General features: G+C 35.6%; 1 protein-coding gene across 3 annotated transcripts in view; it reads right to left on the bottom strand.

Annotated features, from left to right (window-relative positions):
* LOC145683896 (prostaglandin reductase 1-like) overlaps positions 1–18,398 on the bottom strand; it is a 124,521-nt gene that overhangs the window by 10,539 nt on the left and 95,584 nt on the right. For all 3 annotated transcript variants that reach the window (XM_081755551.1, XM_081755550.1, XM_081755549.1), the window contains exon 8: positions 14,449–14,560. In XM_081755551.1, the coding sequence (XP_081611677.1) occupies positions 14,449–14,560 (112 nt within the window). The remainder of the gene's footprint in view (positions 1–14,448; positions 14,561–18,398) is intronic.

Below are 18,398 nucleotides of genomic sequence, written 5' to 3' on the forward strand. Positions count from 1 at the left end.
AGCAGGATGCAGGATCCTTTCTTTTTCTAAATGCGTTTTTTTTTTATATGCAAAAACTTTTACCTTTAGCAAACAACCAAGTCGCTTTAAAATACTTGATTTTTATTTCCTACGTAATTTGAATCTCATTAAGATTAGATACATGTATCTTTATTTGTTTACATTTCTTCCTTGTCATTAAACTTAGAGGTCTGGATAGAAAAAAAAAGTATTAAACTTATCAGTGCTAGTTTCAATATCAGCTACAAAACTTAACTTGAAACATCATTTTGTGGCACTAAATAAACATATTTTAATATGCATACTATTATTATAAAAATACATTTATACATTTAAACATTTCTCTGACCTCTTTTCACCACTCTCCCATCCCCCCCCCCCAATCAACATCATAGGTATTCTGGTATTATTGGCAGGTCACTTGCCGCAACTGAGAAGCTTCTATCTGCATGCTCTTCACCTAATCTCTTCGTTTTGACGTATTACTTTCCTGTTTTAATCTGTTTTAATATTGTCCATTAATTGTAGCCCTCTTCGCTCTCTCCCTCTCTTTCCTGCCACCATGCACTCTAGCACATCCATCATGATACAGTTTCTTCTTAGGCAATGTCTCAACCAGTTTCTCTTCTTCTTCTCCTCAATATAAAATATTGTTCTTTTCTCCTCCACCATTTCTAACACCCTCTCATTCGTTTCAAGCTCGACTCAGATAATTCTCTTCATTCTTCTCCACATCCACATTTCGAAAACTTCCAGTCTTTTCTTTTTTAAAATAAAAAATATTTTTGCAGCACTTTATGTGTCTTTTTCTCAACTCTTTAGTTAATGTTCCACATAAGTATTTCCTTCCACTTAAAGGCTTCTTTCGCCATTTCTATCCTTGCTTTTATTTCACGTTCACACTTCATATCATCACTAATACTACTACTCAGGTATCAGAAACTAGTCATCTCTTTCATTTTCTCCCCTCATACTATTATATTTGACACCGACCACTTCGTTCCAATCACCATGACTTTTGCGTTTCTAATATTTACTTTCATCTCATATTCTTCAAATCCCTAAAGTTCTTACTGATTTTTTTTTTTTTCTGATTCTGCAACAAGCGCCTCATTATTCTACCACCTACCAAGGTTCTGTCTTCATTATGTAGGCTCGTACCTAGCGCTCGACGCAGCAAAGACAAGGTTTCTACTCGTGAAGGCTTTTACACGTCTACTCCTTCTCGATCGCTTGCTTACGCAAAAATGTATTTCAAAGGATAGATCTTTTACAAGTGGGCCAATCCAAATGAAATCGACCTATGATAGTTGCTGACAAAATTTAGTATTTTACATAAGTTTGTACCATATACTGGGAGTTGAAAATGGGTATTCATCTACTTTTTAGCCGCGTAGGTTTTGTCGTAGCGGCCATTTTGTATAGGCGTCTGAGCGTATTTTGAACTTTTCAGAGGATTCCGTTTAACGCTGTAACTTTTTAGTTTTGAAGACAATGAGTTCAAACCAAAACCATATGAAAGATAATGGAACGGACAATTTTGTGTTCCGCGGACATTGAGACGTACTTTAGAACGTCAGGGAAAAAGCTCTAAACATTGATGTTGGAAACCTAAAAATATCCGTTTTGAAATGTACATTTTGAAACGAAATAAATGAGACTCACCTTCAATTTTTTGTCTACATAGAGACTAGATAATAGACAACGTTCCAAACAAGTTTCAGATTTGAGAACCACCATATACTTGATTTTTTGGAAATTTTTAAACATTGCGAATTTTCAAAAATAGTGTATTTTCACCACCAAATATCTCTGGAAGGACGCAAGTGAAAAATCTGAAATTTGCACAAAATAGACTATAGTTGTGCAGTAACAAATGGATAAAATTGCATTACTGAGACTTGAGTGGTTTCTGAGTTGGGACTTATATAATGAAGCGATATGAGACGTGGATATAAACTTTGTAGCAAAAGTCAAAATAACACGACAGTAATGTAAAATTGGTAAAATATACACAATTTATGAATCATATCTTGTACAAACAAACAAACAAACAAACAAACAAAAACCGCGTCTGTTATTTCTTTTCTGCCTATAGCGCTGCTGTTAAGACATCAGTGAGGTAAAGAGTTGACTAACTTGTGTACAGGGCTTGGCACTGATATTGAAAGTACGACCTGTAGGAATTCTGAACTCTGTGGGTGTGAGTTTCTGCAGAACCTTAATGATTGGCACCCACACCTTGTCATTCGTAGGTAGTTTAAAAGAGGTTCTTGGGCCATGAGGATGGAAAAAGTGAACACAAAGATCATCCTGACTGATGTCTTCAATTCTCCCAATCCGCCATTTCTTGTTGTAAATAAAGACTACGGTATCATTAGGTGCAAATGACAACATGCTATGTTCTGGAAGTATTGAAGCAATGCAATCAGTAAATTTATCTGGTTGTGACAATTCATAACATCTGATTTGTGTTTGCGTCAGACGTACAAATCTATGATATGACCTGGTATTGATAATTCTTTTACAAGTAGCAAATCTTGAATTTCTTGCTGTTTGACTACACTTCTTCTGATGAAATCTAGATAAATTGTATGCCTCAGATAGTACCAACGCAAAACCTGAACATCTGTTCAGTTGTTAAAATTTCGAATTTCACATCATTGCAACAACTTATAACTCAGAAGCTACTCAAGTCTCAGTGATGCAATTTTACTCAAGTGTTACTGCACAACTATAGTCTATTTTGTGCAAATTTGAGATTTTTCACTTGCGTCCTTCCAGAGATATTTGATGGTGAAAATACACGATTTTCGAAAATTCGCAATGTTTAGAAGCTTGTAACGTTATTTATGATTCCGTTGTGTTACATATATTTGCCCACAGTTCGAGGAAGTCAACACAATTCAGTACTTTAATTTATACACTTAATTGCAAAAAGTAACAATTGCATACCTTGGAAATTAGATTCGTCAAATATATAGAACAACTAACTTTTACTCTCAAAACTCCATGAATAATAATCTTTTTGTCACAGCAACACGAAAACAGCTCAACTATCTCTAGTTATAATAACTACCATTACATGAACATCAATCTATCTCAATATATTTTTTTTTTTACATTTTTTCTTCTTCATCATAACATATTGTGCACTTTTAAACACCGTTGCCCAAGATAGCTACAATTAAAAATGGAAGTAATTTATAGATCAGATATACAATTTCGTTGTATATATGGCTCCCGACGAGGACTTCTTAAATCGATTACAATTGAAGAAAGAATCCTGGACCGTTACATATCTTACATACTTGTTACCTTATTTTCCGAATAGCCCTCACAAATATAAATTATAATACATCCATTAGTCTTTACGTCCATTAATTAAAAAACTTTAGGGTTGATTTGTTTAGTACACAAATAAGGTCCTGCGTATAAATCGCAAAACTTATAAATTCTTTTTAATGACGCTTCACTTTGTGGATGCAACTTCACAAAAACTATCATTTATCTGAATTCTAGATTTAGCTGTTTGTCGATGTTCTATTTTCTCATTTCGCAAACGAAATTTTTGCGCTCTACGAAGATGTACCATACTAACAAGATGCGAATAATCCATTTCATCATCTTCATTAAGTTTAATATTAAAATGTTGCTCTATTGGCTTTATAGAGTCTGTTTCATTATGAATATTCACCGGAGCAACACCAAAGGTATCCGAAACTGAATAATTTAAAAAATATGTTATTTCTGTAACATATTTAATTCAGTCAGTATGTTTGTTTCGACAACACTGTCTACATAGCATACCGAGATTTCGATGTACATTTTCAACAACAGAACTATTTGGATGATACGGTGTAACAAAATGCACATTAATGTTGGCATTAATCATCGCACGGATAAATACATTGCTGCGAAACTGTCCACCATTATCACAGAGGATATGCTCAATTGGGCCACAATGCGGTATATATACGTTCAAAATTCGATGCACAATTGCAGACGAAGTTGCTCTTCGTAGAGGATATGCGACTAGATATCTCGCAAAGATATCCATAACGGTGAAAAGAAAAGTTTTACCTGTAGATGTTCGAGGAAGAGGTCCATATAAATCCACAGAAATAAAGGAATGAGGTCTTTCAGGAAGGATTGACATCATAGATTTATATATAGCTTGATAGTTATGTTTAATTTTCATACATTCATCACAATCATTGATATAGCTTTTGATCTGTGTTCGTAGTGATTTCCAATAAAAGGATTTACTAATTAATAAGCACACCTTTAAATATCCGAAATGGCCAAAATCATCATTATACGCTTTTAATATACGAGGCACTAATATTGGTGGAATACAAATTTTATTTGTTTTTATATTTGAAATCTTTAATCAATAATACGTCGTTAGACACTTGATATATTGTATCCCAATAACTAACTAACTAACTAACTCTATGGCCTATGGAACCCGGAGGTTCAATGCCGCGTTCACAAAAGCTCTCCACTGATTTTTATCCTTAGCTAACTGCATCCAGTTTTTACTTTGTATTTCTATCTCTGCGAAATTTATCTTAATATTGTCCTCCCATCTGCACCTAGGTCTTCCTAATGGTCGTTTTCCGATTGGTCTTCCAGTCAAGACTTTGAAAGCGTTTCTACTTTCTTCCATTCTAGCTACATGACCCGCCCACCTAAGCCTCCTAGACTTGACGACCCTAACAATGTTGGGTAGACCATATAAATTATGTAGTTCCTCGTTATGAAGTTTCCGCCGTTCCCCATTCCCGTTCCTCTTGGGTCCGAATATTGTATCCCAATTGCGAGGACAATCACAGTCCTTAGGGCAAGATGTTAAATGATGTATGATTTTAGCATAACACTCATACTTCCTTTGTTGCTCTTTCAATTCTTCTATGGATATCTTAGCTATTTCCTCTTGTAAGGTTTTAAAAACGTTTATGGACAACATTCGATGATTATTATCCGAAAATAACCTAGATAAAGTATCCACTGGGACGTTATTGGCTCCTTTAATGTGCTGTACTTCGAAATCGAAAAATTGAAGTTCTAAAGACCATCTTAACAAACGACTATTGTATCCTTGTACTTTTTAAGATGACGCAAAGAATTATGATCTGTTAAGACTATTGAATGGCAACCACTGATGTACGGAGCAAACGTTTGAAGTGCAAAACGTACAGCGAATAATTCGATTTCTGTGGTGGTATATCCCTTTTCTGCGTTCTTCAATGTTCGAGTAACACAGGAATAACAGCTGGTTTATCTGTGGTTGGATTAGGTTGCCATAATATACTAGAAATTCCGAATAACGAACCATCACATTGCACATAAAAAGGACGATCATATCTAGGATGATTTAGATGAATATTTTCCATAATAATATTTTTTAATTTGTTAAAACTGTTCTTGTAAAGTACCCCATTGCCACGGGATTCCCTTTTTGATTATAGAGAATAGAGGTTGAGCAATTTCTGCAAATCTAGGTATTGATTTTCTAAACCAATTGAACAATCCCAGTACTTGACGTGTTTCTTTTAAGTTAGTGGGAACGGGCAAATCTCTTATAGCTTGTATCTTGGATTCACTAAAACACATTCCTTGAGTGTCTATAGAATAACCCAAAAACTCAATAGACTCCCTGAAAAATTTGGAATGTTCTATATTAACGGTTAAGCCTGCTTTTTCCAAACGTTCCGAAACCAAATCCAAGTTTTCCAAATAGTCTTTAGAAGTATTCCCCATAATTAAAATATCATCAGCATAGAAAATCACATTTGCACGAAGATCGTCCTATCACTTTATCTAAACATGATGCTAAGGCAGCACTACCATTAATTAAACCAGAAACCACTCGATTATATTCATATAACTGCTCTTCAAACGAAAAACTGGAAAGGGTTTTGAACTTTTTCCTAACAAGATCTGATTATACGCCATCACCAGGTCCAGATTTCCAAATATGGTATTTCCTTGTAATGAACTAAGGATTTCTTAAACCGGGGGATATCTTACTTGTGTTAATTGTATGTGTTTATTCAATTTTCTTAGATCTAATACTATTCTCAGTCGTTTACCGTCCTTTTTAGGCACTACATGCAATGGATTTAAATGAACACTGTGAAGGACTTATCCCGTCTTGCAACATCTCTGTAATTTGTTTTCTTATGTTCTCCCTAAATCTATAAGGTATAATGTAAGGACTTGTTATAATTGGATTTTCTGTATCAATTTCAATATCGTACATGAAATTTTTACATAATCCCGGTCTCTGTGAAAATACTTTTCTATGTTTATAGAAAATATCCCTGAATTGTACTACAAAATTTTCATCAGTATTCTTTACGGTGTTTATAATTTCATCCACACACTTATGAAATGAATGATCACCGTTGTCTGTAGTAGGCTTTTCACTTCCATAATCTACAATCTTTTCCTTTACTATTACATTCACTTACATTAAGAATATTATTTATAAAGGGTTCATACTGCCACGCAAAGTTGTCACTAACAGGAATTAAATTTTGAACAATTTTGTCGTGAAGGGTATGTATTGAGAATGTTTTATTTTCAAAATCTAAAACCGCACGTAATTGCGTGAGAAAATCTAGACCTATCAGTACATTTTCGTTTAGTTCATTAATAACCAAAATGGGAATTGAAATTTCGTAATCCTGTATTGAAATTATTATTTGTGTTTTTCCCATAACACTTTTCTTATGTTTACCTGTATAATCAACCAAAATTAAATTATCTATTTTCTGCAATCTAGGGTTGGAATAGTCTTTTGTAAGTTCACGCCAAAAGGAATATGATAGTAGTGATACTGGCTCCAGTATCATTCAAAGCTTGAAGGGGAATATAATTAATTTTTGCAAGTATTCTGGCTGTACTAAATGTTTTCAAGAAAACAAAATCATTATAGGGCGTACATACATCTTCTATCTCATCATCAAACATCCAATGACAATTACTAATGGGAATATATTGGTAATTATCACTAAAATCCAAAGTCTTAAGGTTAGTTTCATTTACAGAAAAACACTCTTGCGAATAAGTTGCTGACGTGGCTTTAACTCGTTCCACATCAGCCACATCTAGTTTAAATTGCCATTACCAAATGATTTGGTTAAGTTGCATTGAGTAGCGCAATCTTGAGTACCGTTCTGTATATTATGGATTCCTCCAGATCTTTGGTTTCCATTTTGAGAATTTCTGTCACCTATGAAATTGTTACAAAATCCATTTCGAGAAAAATTAGATGTACTGTTTACCTGATTTCTAAATGTACGATTACTATTTCTATTTCTTCTGAAATTGGGTTCGGTTCTATTACCGATATCATTAAATCTATCATTATTTCTTACATTAGGACTACATTCTTCATGCACATTGATATTTCGGATTGGAATATGATTGGCTTGGCTTCGGTTGTTATTAGTTTGGTTTCGATTAGTGTTACTTTGCACTATTGATTGATTTTCAAAATTTTGTACTATCATATTTAGATTATTGAAATTAATGCATTGTGCAGAAATCAATATTTGCTGCAAACTACAAGGTAACAATATCCGGATCGATGCTATGATTCGTGATTCCTGTTGGTATGGATTAATTAATTTCAACTCATTATTTCAACTGAGATCACAAAATAAGTAAGATTCTTATCAATTTTGGGATCATACCGTCTGTTTCGAATCAAAGCGTCTCGGTTTGCCAACATAAAATCATTCTCACAATTGGAAAGCAGTGCGTTCTTAAAATCTAAATAAATACGTAAACTCCCCCTGATCGCTTTGAACCAAACAGAACAGGGTAGTAGTAAAACGTGTGGTAAAATCTTAAGAAATTTAGACTTGTCTACCTCAATTAAGTCGCATTCTCCTTCGAACATTTCTAAAAATACACTTGCAGGTATGTCTTCTGACCTTCCACTAAATTTCGTTATAGACCATATTTCACTAAATCTGAAATGGTGATGATAATGAGACTGTTTTAAATGATTAGACTTTACGTATCTGGTTTTCTGTCGATGTGATGAATACGGTCTTCTTTCTTCTTTCCCGGTGCTAGAAGCACTATCATCCCTCTCAGTACAGCTTTCCGTTATATCACTTTCTTCCACAGCTAATCTGGGTTCATTCGGCCTATGGTCGCTATTGGTGATCTGATCAGGATTATCGTTTATGGTAATGATCCTTTCCTTGATAGTGTTTATTTCTTCCAGTAATACTTTAATTTGGTTGCTATGCTTATTAACTTGGGTTTCAACCACTTCCACTGAACTTTGTACAATTGTATATCTGTGCAAAATTTGTTCCATCCTACAGTCTGTTCGTTCCAGTTTAGTGTTCATTTGCTGCGTAATTTGTTCAAATTTGCTATGCATTTGTTGAAACTAATATCCATCTGTTGTGTTTGTTGTCAGTTGCTCAAATTTAGTATCCATTTGCTGGGTAATTTGTTCAAATTTGCTATCCATTTAACCTAGCTGGTTTATAATGTCAGCCACATTCGTTGTTGCATCCGATCCTGGTGCTCCAACATCACCAACTTCATCATTATTACTTTCGACTCTGGGTAAATCCATTTTAATATTTCTATAAATTATCCTTTTACTTCTTAATAAAGTGTACTCCGTGTTGACGGTTATTTATGAGATAGTTTACTTTACTCACACAAATCTCAAGGTTCCTTGGCGGAAAGCACCATCTAAGATATGTAACGTTATTTATGATTCCCTTGTGTTACATATATTTGCCCACAGTTCGAGTAAGTCAATACGATTCGGTTCTTTAATTTATACACCTAATTGCAAAAACTAACAATTGCATACCTTGGAAATTAGGTTTGTCAAATATATGGAACAACTAACTTTTATTCTCAAAACTCCATGAATAATGATCTTTTTGTTCTCATAGCAACACAAAAACAGCTCAACTATCTCTAGTTATAATAACTACCATTACATGAACATCAATATATCTCAACATATTATTCTAACATTTTTTCTTCTTCTTCTTCAAACATATTGTGCACTTTTAAGCACCGTTGCCCAAAATAGCTACAATTAAAAATGGAAGTAATTTATAGATCATGTATACAATATCGTTGTAAGTATCCAAAAAATCAAGTATATGGTTATCAAATCTGAAACTTGTTTGGGACGTTGTCTATTATCTAGTCTCTACGCAAATAAAAGATTGAAGGTGAGTCTCATTTATTTCGTTTCAAAATATACATTCGAAAACGGTCATTTTTAGGTTTCCAACATCAATGTTCTAAAGTACGTCTCAACGTCCACAGAGCACAGAATATTGCCCATTCCATTATCTTTCATATGGTTTTGGTTTGAACTCATTATCTTTAAAACCTAAAAAGTTACAGTGTTTAACGGAATCCTCTTAAAAGTGCAAAATACGCACACTCGCCTATACAAAATGGCCGCTACAAACAAATCTGCGCGGCTAAAACATAAATGAATACCCGTTTACAACTCCCTGAATGTGGTACAATCTTAGGTTTAAAAAATAATAATAATAATAAAATTTTTTATCAGCAACCTTTGACCTGGAAATTGGTCGATTTCATTTGGATTGCCCCAAATATAACTCTTCTAATTATTTTAAAGGTTATCTCATGAAGTGTAACGTTTGTTATATAATGTAACGCCTATTGCGCTATTTCATTCAGACTTATTGAACTGAATATGTTCTACTGTCATTTAAACATATATAGAATGCACCTACTATTTAACTGGCACGCGAGTCTTAATGCAACATCAGTATTGAATTTATTGAGTTGAGTTGATTTTGAGTTTAACATCCCGTTCAGCAGCGAGGCTGTATGAGACGTGGACCTACTGATTAACGTGGAATCCGAACCATATGCGCTCCCGCCGGGAATCGAACCCAGGTCTTCCGCACCAGTATTGAATTTATGCGTTCAGATTGTGACGAACACGACTTCAATTTACACTGCTTGACAAATGCTAAAGAACAGTGGCGTTTTTCGTAATTACTGAGAATAGACGTTGGGGAAAGAAAGAAAACGCAGTACATATGCAGCAGAGACAATGTGCAGTTATTCTAATGGAAAATGGTACAGATTGCACCACATGGAAGAAGAGGAAAACGAGAAAAAGAAAAGATGCTCTTTGGAGCGTGTCCAAACAGCCACGTAAAATGGGTCTTCCCGTCAGAAGGACACATATAGGAGTATCTCAGTAAGATGTATGACATCTTCAGACACCAATGCACATTTTCCATATGCTATTTATGCTGTCCACTAAACTAGTGAGGAGTCCTTTGGGGATATTGCCCCATTTCTCTCGCAAGGCGTTTATCAGTTCTTGCAAGGTTCGAGAAGGGGGAGTTCGTTGAAAAACACGTCTGCCAAGGACATCCCAGGTATACTCAATAGGATTCAGGTCCGAAAAGCAAGCAGGCCATCTTCATGTTCAAGTGTGTCCGATACTTCAGCGGTTTTATGTGGCGCGCATTGTCATCCATAAACAGAAAGTCTGGACATACCGCACCCCGAAAAGGACGAACATAATTCAGAAGAATCCCTTTCTGCAATATTGCTGCGATGTTAGGCTACTTCGCCCAAAGATATGAAGCGGGGTTCTGCCATTGTGCATAATGCCTGCCCATGGCATCACGCCTTGGCTATAGTGATCACGTTCATGAACATTCTGTTGTGTATAACGTGTTTCCCGCTCTCTCCATAATAAGTGGTAGTCAAATAGCCAGAATCACTTGTTACAGTGAAACGGCATTCGTCGGAGAAAATCACTATGGACCACTGTTGCTGATCACAATCAACATATTCCTGACACCACTGTAATTTTTCGCGACGATCATGTGGTTGAAGTGAGATACATTTAATAGGCTTCCCTGAATACAAACCAATCTGATTTAAGCGAAGAAAAATGGTTCCGGCAGCGATTGCACGGTCTGCAGTTATCTAACGCAGAGTGCGCTCTCCATTCCTTTTAGTCACTAGGGATACATATCAATCATCTTGAGGTGTGGCCTTCCTCCGACGACCACCAGCATACTTTCCAGGGTAGAAAAAAATCATGATTTTTTTAATAAAACTTTCTGTTGATTTTTTTTTATTTAAGTCGATTTTTTATTTAGATCAAATCTTTCTCCTCGTACAATTCCAAGTCGCGAACTGAAGAAAAAACATTAGGAATTAGTTAATGTTAAATGACACAATTAAATGTTAATTATGTCATTTAAGTGAAAGTATTGGAGTGAATTTTGAATTAAATCCCAATCGTTAACCTATTTTAATTTCAAATATTGTTTCTTAAGCATTAAGGAAAAAATACAGCAACGTTTATCAACATGACACTTTTTTCATACAAGTTACTGATATTTGGCAGGGACATATGTTTAAAAATCGGAACTAGCTTGAGGCACAAAATACATAAATTTCGGCTAAAGTTATAAAATCTAAAAAATAAATAAATAAATAAATAAATAAATAAATAAAAATAAAAAATAATAAGTTTCGGAGGATATCGGACCTCTCTAAATACGCCCCTATTATGTGGGAACAAACAAACAGACGCGCATGCAAAAGAATTTTCGTCTTAAATGTCGATGATGATTTCTCCGTTGAAATAGATAACGATTTACAATATATTCCATATGTTACGAAGAGAAGAAAACGGGATTGCCTTGTTACCCGTTCAAAACGGGATTTTCCCTATCATCCTCTGCATGACACTCGTTTTTATACTGTGCTGTACATATATTTGAATCTCATTGTATTATGCTTATTATCTTCCATAATCGAAATAACAAAAAGAAACTAAATTTTACTTATTTTCACTTTAAATTAATTTTTCTCGGAATTTGGTTAAAATCAACGATTTTTATTCAAAAATCAAGTTATTTAAATCTTGATTTAAATTGTGATTTAAATCAGACTGATTTAAATCAATCCACCCTGATGCTTTCGCATCGCATTTCCACTTTCTGCACCTTCTTCAATCGCAACATGACACTTTTTGACACTCCCATTGCTGTCACCACAGTAGCGACATTTTGACCAGCTTCTAGCTGTCCAACTGCACGTTCCCGATCGTACGCATTCATATGCTGTCTTGAAGCCATTTTGCACTTAATTATTGCCCCACCACACTGAATTTAACTGACACACTGAGTTCTACCACCTATGGCGTTATTTATGTCAAACATATCACTGCATGCACTTTCGACTGAATACACTGTGCACTGTCTTTTATACAGATAACATGTGCTGCTCAATTTTGCCCTCTGCATTGCATTTGACTGTAATTAGTCGGTTACTGAGAATGTTACGTGGCACAAATCAGTTGTTCCTTAGTATTTGTCAAGCAGTGTACAACAGCCTGTGTGTTCTATAAAACCCCATAATGGAGAACGTTCATGGATTAAAATATTTTATTTTTCTAATTTCGTGTATTTATGAAATTTCATTATTTTGTCCACATTTCGTGGAATGTTCCATTACTTTCTAATTCTAATGCAACTCTAATACTGAATTTCGATATTCTTTAAATTCTTCTACAAGAAACTGGAGTTAAGTTACCAATGCTATATATCATAGATGAGTGCTCAGTGCAACGACATTATTTGGTGTATTTTATTCTTTTTGTAAGATTTTGTTTTCAGAATTATTCATTACGATATTAACTAACAAAACAAACAAAGAATAACCCATCTTGCTGCCTGTAAACCTTATTTAAAAAAATGATTCTAAGAATTCAAAAGCATTTTTGTTCCTAATAGCATTATTTGTTATTTACATAATGTTTATTTGTCAGTCATGAAACCTAACATTCCAGAAGTCCCGCTTTTCAAATTTTCCAATACGCTGTTGTTTCATTAATGTCAGAAAGACGAAGCATCAAAGTCTCAATTCTTCTAAAAATTGACATAATGGGTTTTCTCTCACAGCAACATGATTCATCTCCAAAATTCACCAAAATGTCTTTGACAAACATCCTTTTTCTACCAATTATAAATTTAACCAAGAAAGTTCTGTCGCTTTTTCACCCACCACCTTTGAACATCAATGTGTCGACTAAGACGAATCTGGAAGATCAAGAATAGTCCCCATCAGCATCGGCAACCTTCTGCCAACGTTCTGGAAGAACACGGATCCCATTGCGGTACTTTGTGGGCCGTGAAGGGAAGAAGGTATCAAGTGCATTTTGCACCTCTGCAAGGAATTTGAACTTGCGTCCTCGAAGGTGATTGTCCAAGGAATGGAACAGGTGATAATCGAACGGAGCAATGTCCGGGGAGTACGGTGGATGCAATAGTGTTTCCCATCCAAGGCGTAGAATGGTGTTCCAGGTAATCCTATCTACGTGGGACTTAGCGTTGCCCTGTAACAGGAGGACCCGTTTGCGATTCAGAAGTGCCAGCTCCAGAGTTTTGAATTTTTCTTGAACACGGCTCAACTGCTGACAGTACACAGTTGCATTGATGCTCTCACCAGCTGGTAGCAGTTCCCGATGCATGTAGCCGCGAGCAGTCCACCAAACACACAGGAGGATATTCTTCTGGTGCTGTGCTGGTTTCTGGTTTTTGGAACAGGTTTATGGGATGCTAACCAATGATGACGGCGTCGTGGAGCTTCATACAGGACCCACTTCTCATCACATGTCAACATCCTGAGTCAGAAATGGCTCCTTCCTCAGACGAGACAGCAAACAAATACAGGTGTCTGCCCGCGTTGCCTTCTGGCCTGGAGTCAAATCATATGGGACCCGTGACCCAACCTGTAGTGCTTCCCAAGTTGGTGGAGGTGCTGCCGAATGGTTTCTCCACTCACGCTGAATTGTAGCCCCAGTTCCTGACATGTCTGGCCACTGTTTGTCTCAATTGCTGCCTGAAGATTTTCATTTTGTACATGTGTTGGTCTTCCGTGACGTGGGCGTCTTCGAGTGTTTCGTCACCGTCCTTAAACTTGTTAAACACCGTTGCACTGTCCACGTAGTCACGGCACCCTCCCCAAAGGCCTGGCATATCTTCCGCCCCGCTGCAGCAGCGTTTGATCCCAGTTTGAACTCGTACAGCCCTAATGACGTTCTGTGGAGTCCCATGTTTACTTTGCCATTACGCAAGTTCATGGTGCAACTGAACTGCCACAACCAGGTAGTATGTTGGATATACCCACACCAACAACTGACTTCGAATTATCTCCACTCGCACTGAACTCACGCACGGTATGAGGGCCAATTGAAGACAGACCTCCACAAAAAGTGACAGAACTTTCTTGGTTAACCTTTATAGTTGATCTTTGTGGATGTTACTCTTTTACGTTCAAACAAAAATAAGTTACAAAACAATGAATAATGAGTAAAATAAATCATTGTTAATAGCCACCTCTAAAATGCTATGAATGCAAAGAAAATATTACCTTTTGGAAGATCTTCGGGGTTACTATTATATCCAGAGATAGATCCACACACAGAAATACGCCCATATTGGTTCATATGATTCAACACGATGCTACTCATTGTTCCTCCAACCTAGGAAAATAAAAACTATATAGTAATACATCAAATTATAACCATCTACATGGGTATATAATGCATACTTCAAACCTACCTTATTTCCCCCATGCATGGTAAGTCGAATTTTTGTTGACTTCTATCAGCATTTTGGAAGTAAATGGTTAAATAAGATTAGAGGTAGGAATTAGATTCGGTGTCTATGCCCATGTTAGCCGTCACGTATGAGAATGACGTCCCTCGGCGATCCCACTACTCGGGAAAGTGGAGAGGAAGGAATGAATCGGGAAGGAACCCTGGAACCATTATGCTAGGAGGACCTCTTTTAGGATAGCTGGCCTGAAAAAGGTTTAACATTTTTTCTACCAAGTGTTTCCATACCGCTCATACCGAAGGCGAGAGCGTTAGCGATTGCGCAAAGCGGGGCCACGAAAGATTAACTACATAAAGGTAAGACTGAGTAAAAGACACATGAGAAATACGGGTATGCTACAATATCTTAAAATTACATTACAATACCACACTATGCACAAGTATTTGCCTGCATCGTGCATGGCATATCCATGAGCTGCTATTGACTTACATCTCTCATTGATTGATGATTATTCACTGATTATTCGTAGAAGCCTTCACGTCATGATTAGAAGAGACGAAAGCTGGCTGCGTTGTTCATCTGTTAAGGAGGAAGCGGGAGCATAGGGCGAGTTACACTTGTGCGACATTTTACAATTTTACTTCGATAAAGGCGCAAACACTGCGCAGGTCCGTGAAGAAATTTGTGCCATTTATGTACAAGACATGTTATCAGAAACAAGAGTCAAAAGATGATTTGGTTGCTTTTTCTGGAAATTTCGATGTCTAAGATGGTTCTCACAGTGAGCGACCAATCAGCAAGAGTGAATGATATTCTGTCAAAAGTCGCGTAAGGCAGACATGTAAGCTGCAATGACATGGCCAATGACCTAACACCCATCATCAAACAGTGTTAAACAGTGTTTTGAGAATGGTTGCTATAAAAGGAAGCTCGACATTTGGGTGCCACTTGTTCTTAAAATAAATAAATAAATAAAAGATAAATCTATCGAATTTGCAGCTGCGAATTTCTATTGAAATCCGTAACGAACTCGAACCATTTCTGAAGTGGTTGATCACTAGTGATGAAGAGTGGATAATCTACAATAATGTGCGAAAATGATTGTGATCTAAGCGAGAAGACGCTCCTCAGTTTGTAGCAAACTCCACACTGACGCACAGTGGTACGAAATGCTAAAAACGTGGCCAAAATTCAAAATCTCTTTCAAAGTGCACAAAAATGGGCATGCTGTAGTTTTTGACCTCACTGATCACGAACTTGATATCCAAATTGGAAACTTTAAAATGGCGGATCCAATATGGCGAATCAAATTAATACATTGACATATATGGGTACAATTTAAAGCCTTTTACCAATGCCCTGTTTTTCAACGTTAGGTATTTTCTTCTTGATATTCCCATATCAAGAAAAAGAACTAGCACTTCATCATTGGTATACACGTCCGTGTGTGAAGACATTGATGTCACAGCTTACATATACTTTTCTTCTCTCGGTGGACTTGAAGATAAAACGTCTTTGACAACTTCTGAAGCACTCAATTTTCCGGAAGGGCGAATACTCGGTTGCTTAGCGTAAGCAAATGTTTTAACGTCATTATTATTGCAAATTTTTTCAGTTCTTCGCTTTGAACATTCCCTCAAAGATAAAAATTCCGAGGAAGATGGTCGATCTTTATGTTTCCTTGATGTCTTAGCAGTATTACGATGTACACAAAACAATAACATAACACTCAAAAACTCGCTAATTCCTTCTATTGGGCTCTTGATATTTGTCCCTCATTCTATAAAATAAAGATGCGATGCCTATCTTTCTATCGTCAATATTTTAACACAACGACCACTCCTCGAAGAGAGGTTATGTTCCAAATTTTCAATTATGATTTGTAGATCGGTTTTCAAATGGTCCTTTATCAAAACATATATATATATATATATATATATATATATATATATATATATATATATATATATAATTGGATGATTTCATCTTTTGGACCTAAAATTAATATAATTAATATTGTCAAATAATCACTTTTTGTATTACTAAATTATTTACAATAAATTATTATTATTCAATTTAATTTATTGTACATATTTCTATGAATTATAAAATAATGAAAACTAAAATATGCATACATCGAATATCCTTTTCTATGTCATACTGAAGTATTTTTTCTCCTTTTTTATTTGTTGCCTTTCACTATCTTATTTGCATGTACCTTGTAAACATAATTTTCACTTATTTTATAATAATTTTAGCTTTGTTTTTACTTTTTGTTTAACATTAACAAAATACTTAAATATTCTTTAACTGCAACCTTTTATTCAATCGCATCGTAAAAAAAAAAAAAAAAAAAAAAAAAAAAACGCAGCTGTTTTTATCACATTCTTGTAGCAAATTGATCATAGATTATTCGCTAATACAGAATTTAGCGGAATGGGGCGTCATATATAACTTTTGAGCTCAGGTTTTAATTCATTTTGAAATAATATCAGACATTTTTTGATATAAACACTAATGAAAATAAATGTATAATAACTAACGTATTATAAATAATATATGGTCTTAAAATCCTTTACATACCTCCCGGAACAACGCCCATTTTGATTTAAATAGATCGGAAAAGTATACAATGAACTATTTACATGAACTATGAAGTATACAATGAAACTCGAGCTATATTTCTTGCGCGCACTAGATATTACGAGATACACAAAAGTAGGTTCACTTTGACTTCCAATACTAGCTCTGGTATAAACGACTGGCCGTTTCCATGAGTGAAGTTTAGGAGACCAATTGTTACTGTAGCGGACCTGATACTTAAAAATAACCAGATAGCAACTTTCATTTTCATTTTTGGCCACGTTTTAGGCATTTCGTACCACTGTGTGATGCTCAGGCAGGTTATGCAGTGTGCTTGGTGGGATTGGAAAGCTTGTGTACATCACGATCTACTACCGCCGAGTGGAACGATGGCTTCGGACCTGTATTGTTGACAATTAGAGCGAGTGCACCTAGCAACTCAAAAGAAATGACCGGGAATGGTCAACAGAAAGTGTGTCGTATATCATGCTGACAACGCCTGACCGCGTGCATCTTTTACGATCCATCAAAAACTAAGAGAACTTGGCTGGAAGGTTTCAATGCATACATCGTATAGCCCGGACCTGGCATCACCATATTATCATTTGTTTCCGTATCTGCTAAACTTTCTGAAGTTGGTTTCAAAAGTGACCTGTGAGAACCACGTGTCACAAGTTTTGACTACAAACCACAACTGTACGAGTATAATGGTGTAGCCAGAAAAGTGCCACAATGTCATCGAACAAAATTGTGTGTGTGTGTGTGTTTGGTTTCATAATGTTATTTTCAAATAACAAATATATTCTTAATTTTCACCTCCAAAGCCCCAATACTTTCTAGACATGATACTTGTGGTTATAATGAAAATGCATCAGCAAACAATAAAGTTTTTTTTCTTAAAAAAGGTTTTAAAATACACAAAAAAAACCCGTTTTAACTACACAAACAATGCGCCAATACTTAAATGTTATCTTCTTAATTCCTATTATAATCTCACAAGGGACATCACCCAATTGTCCGGCTCCGATTTCAATGATTTTTTTTGCTGATAGAGGACATGTATTCATTATTTGTGATGACAGATTTTTTGCCATGGTGCATGTTTTCTATTATATATATATCGGGTGTTGCAAAATAAGTGTTACAACTCTTGGGAGGTGATTCCTGCCAATGAGACAA

This window comes from Thermobia domestica, chromosome 4, assembly GCF_964235325.1.
Source record: "Thermobia domestica chromosome 4, izTheDome1.hap1.1, whole genome shotgun sequence".
Classification (NCBI taxonomy): domain Eukaryota; kingdom Metazoa; phylum Arthropoda; class Insecta; order Zygentoma; family Lepismatidae; genus Thermobia; species Thermobia domestica.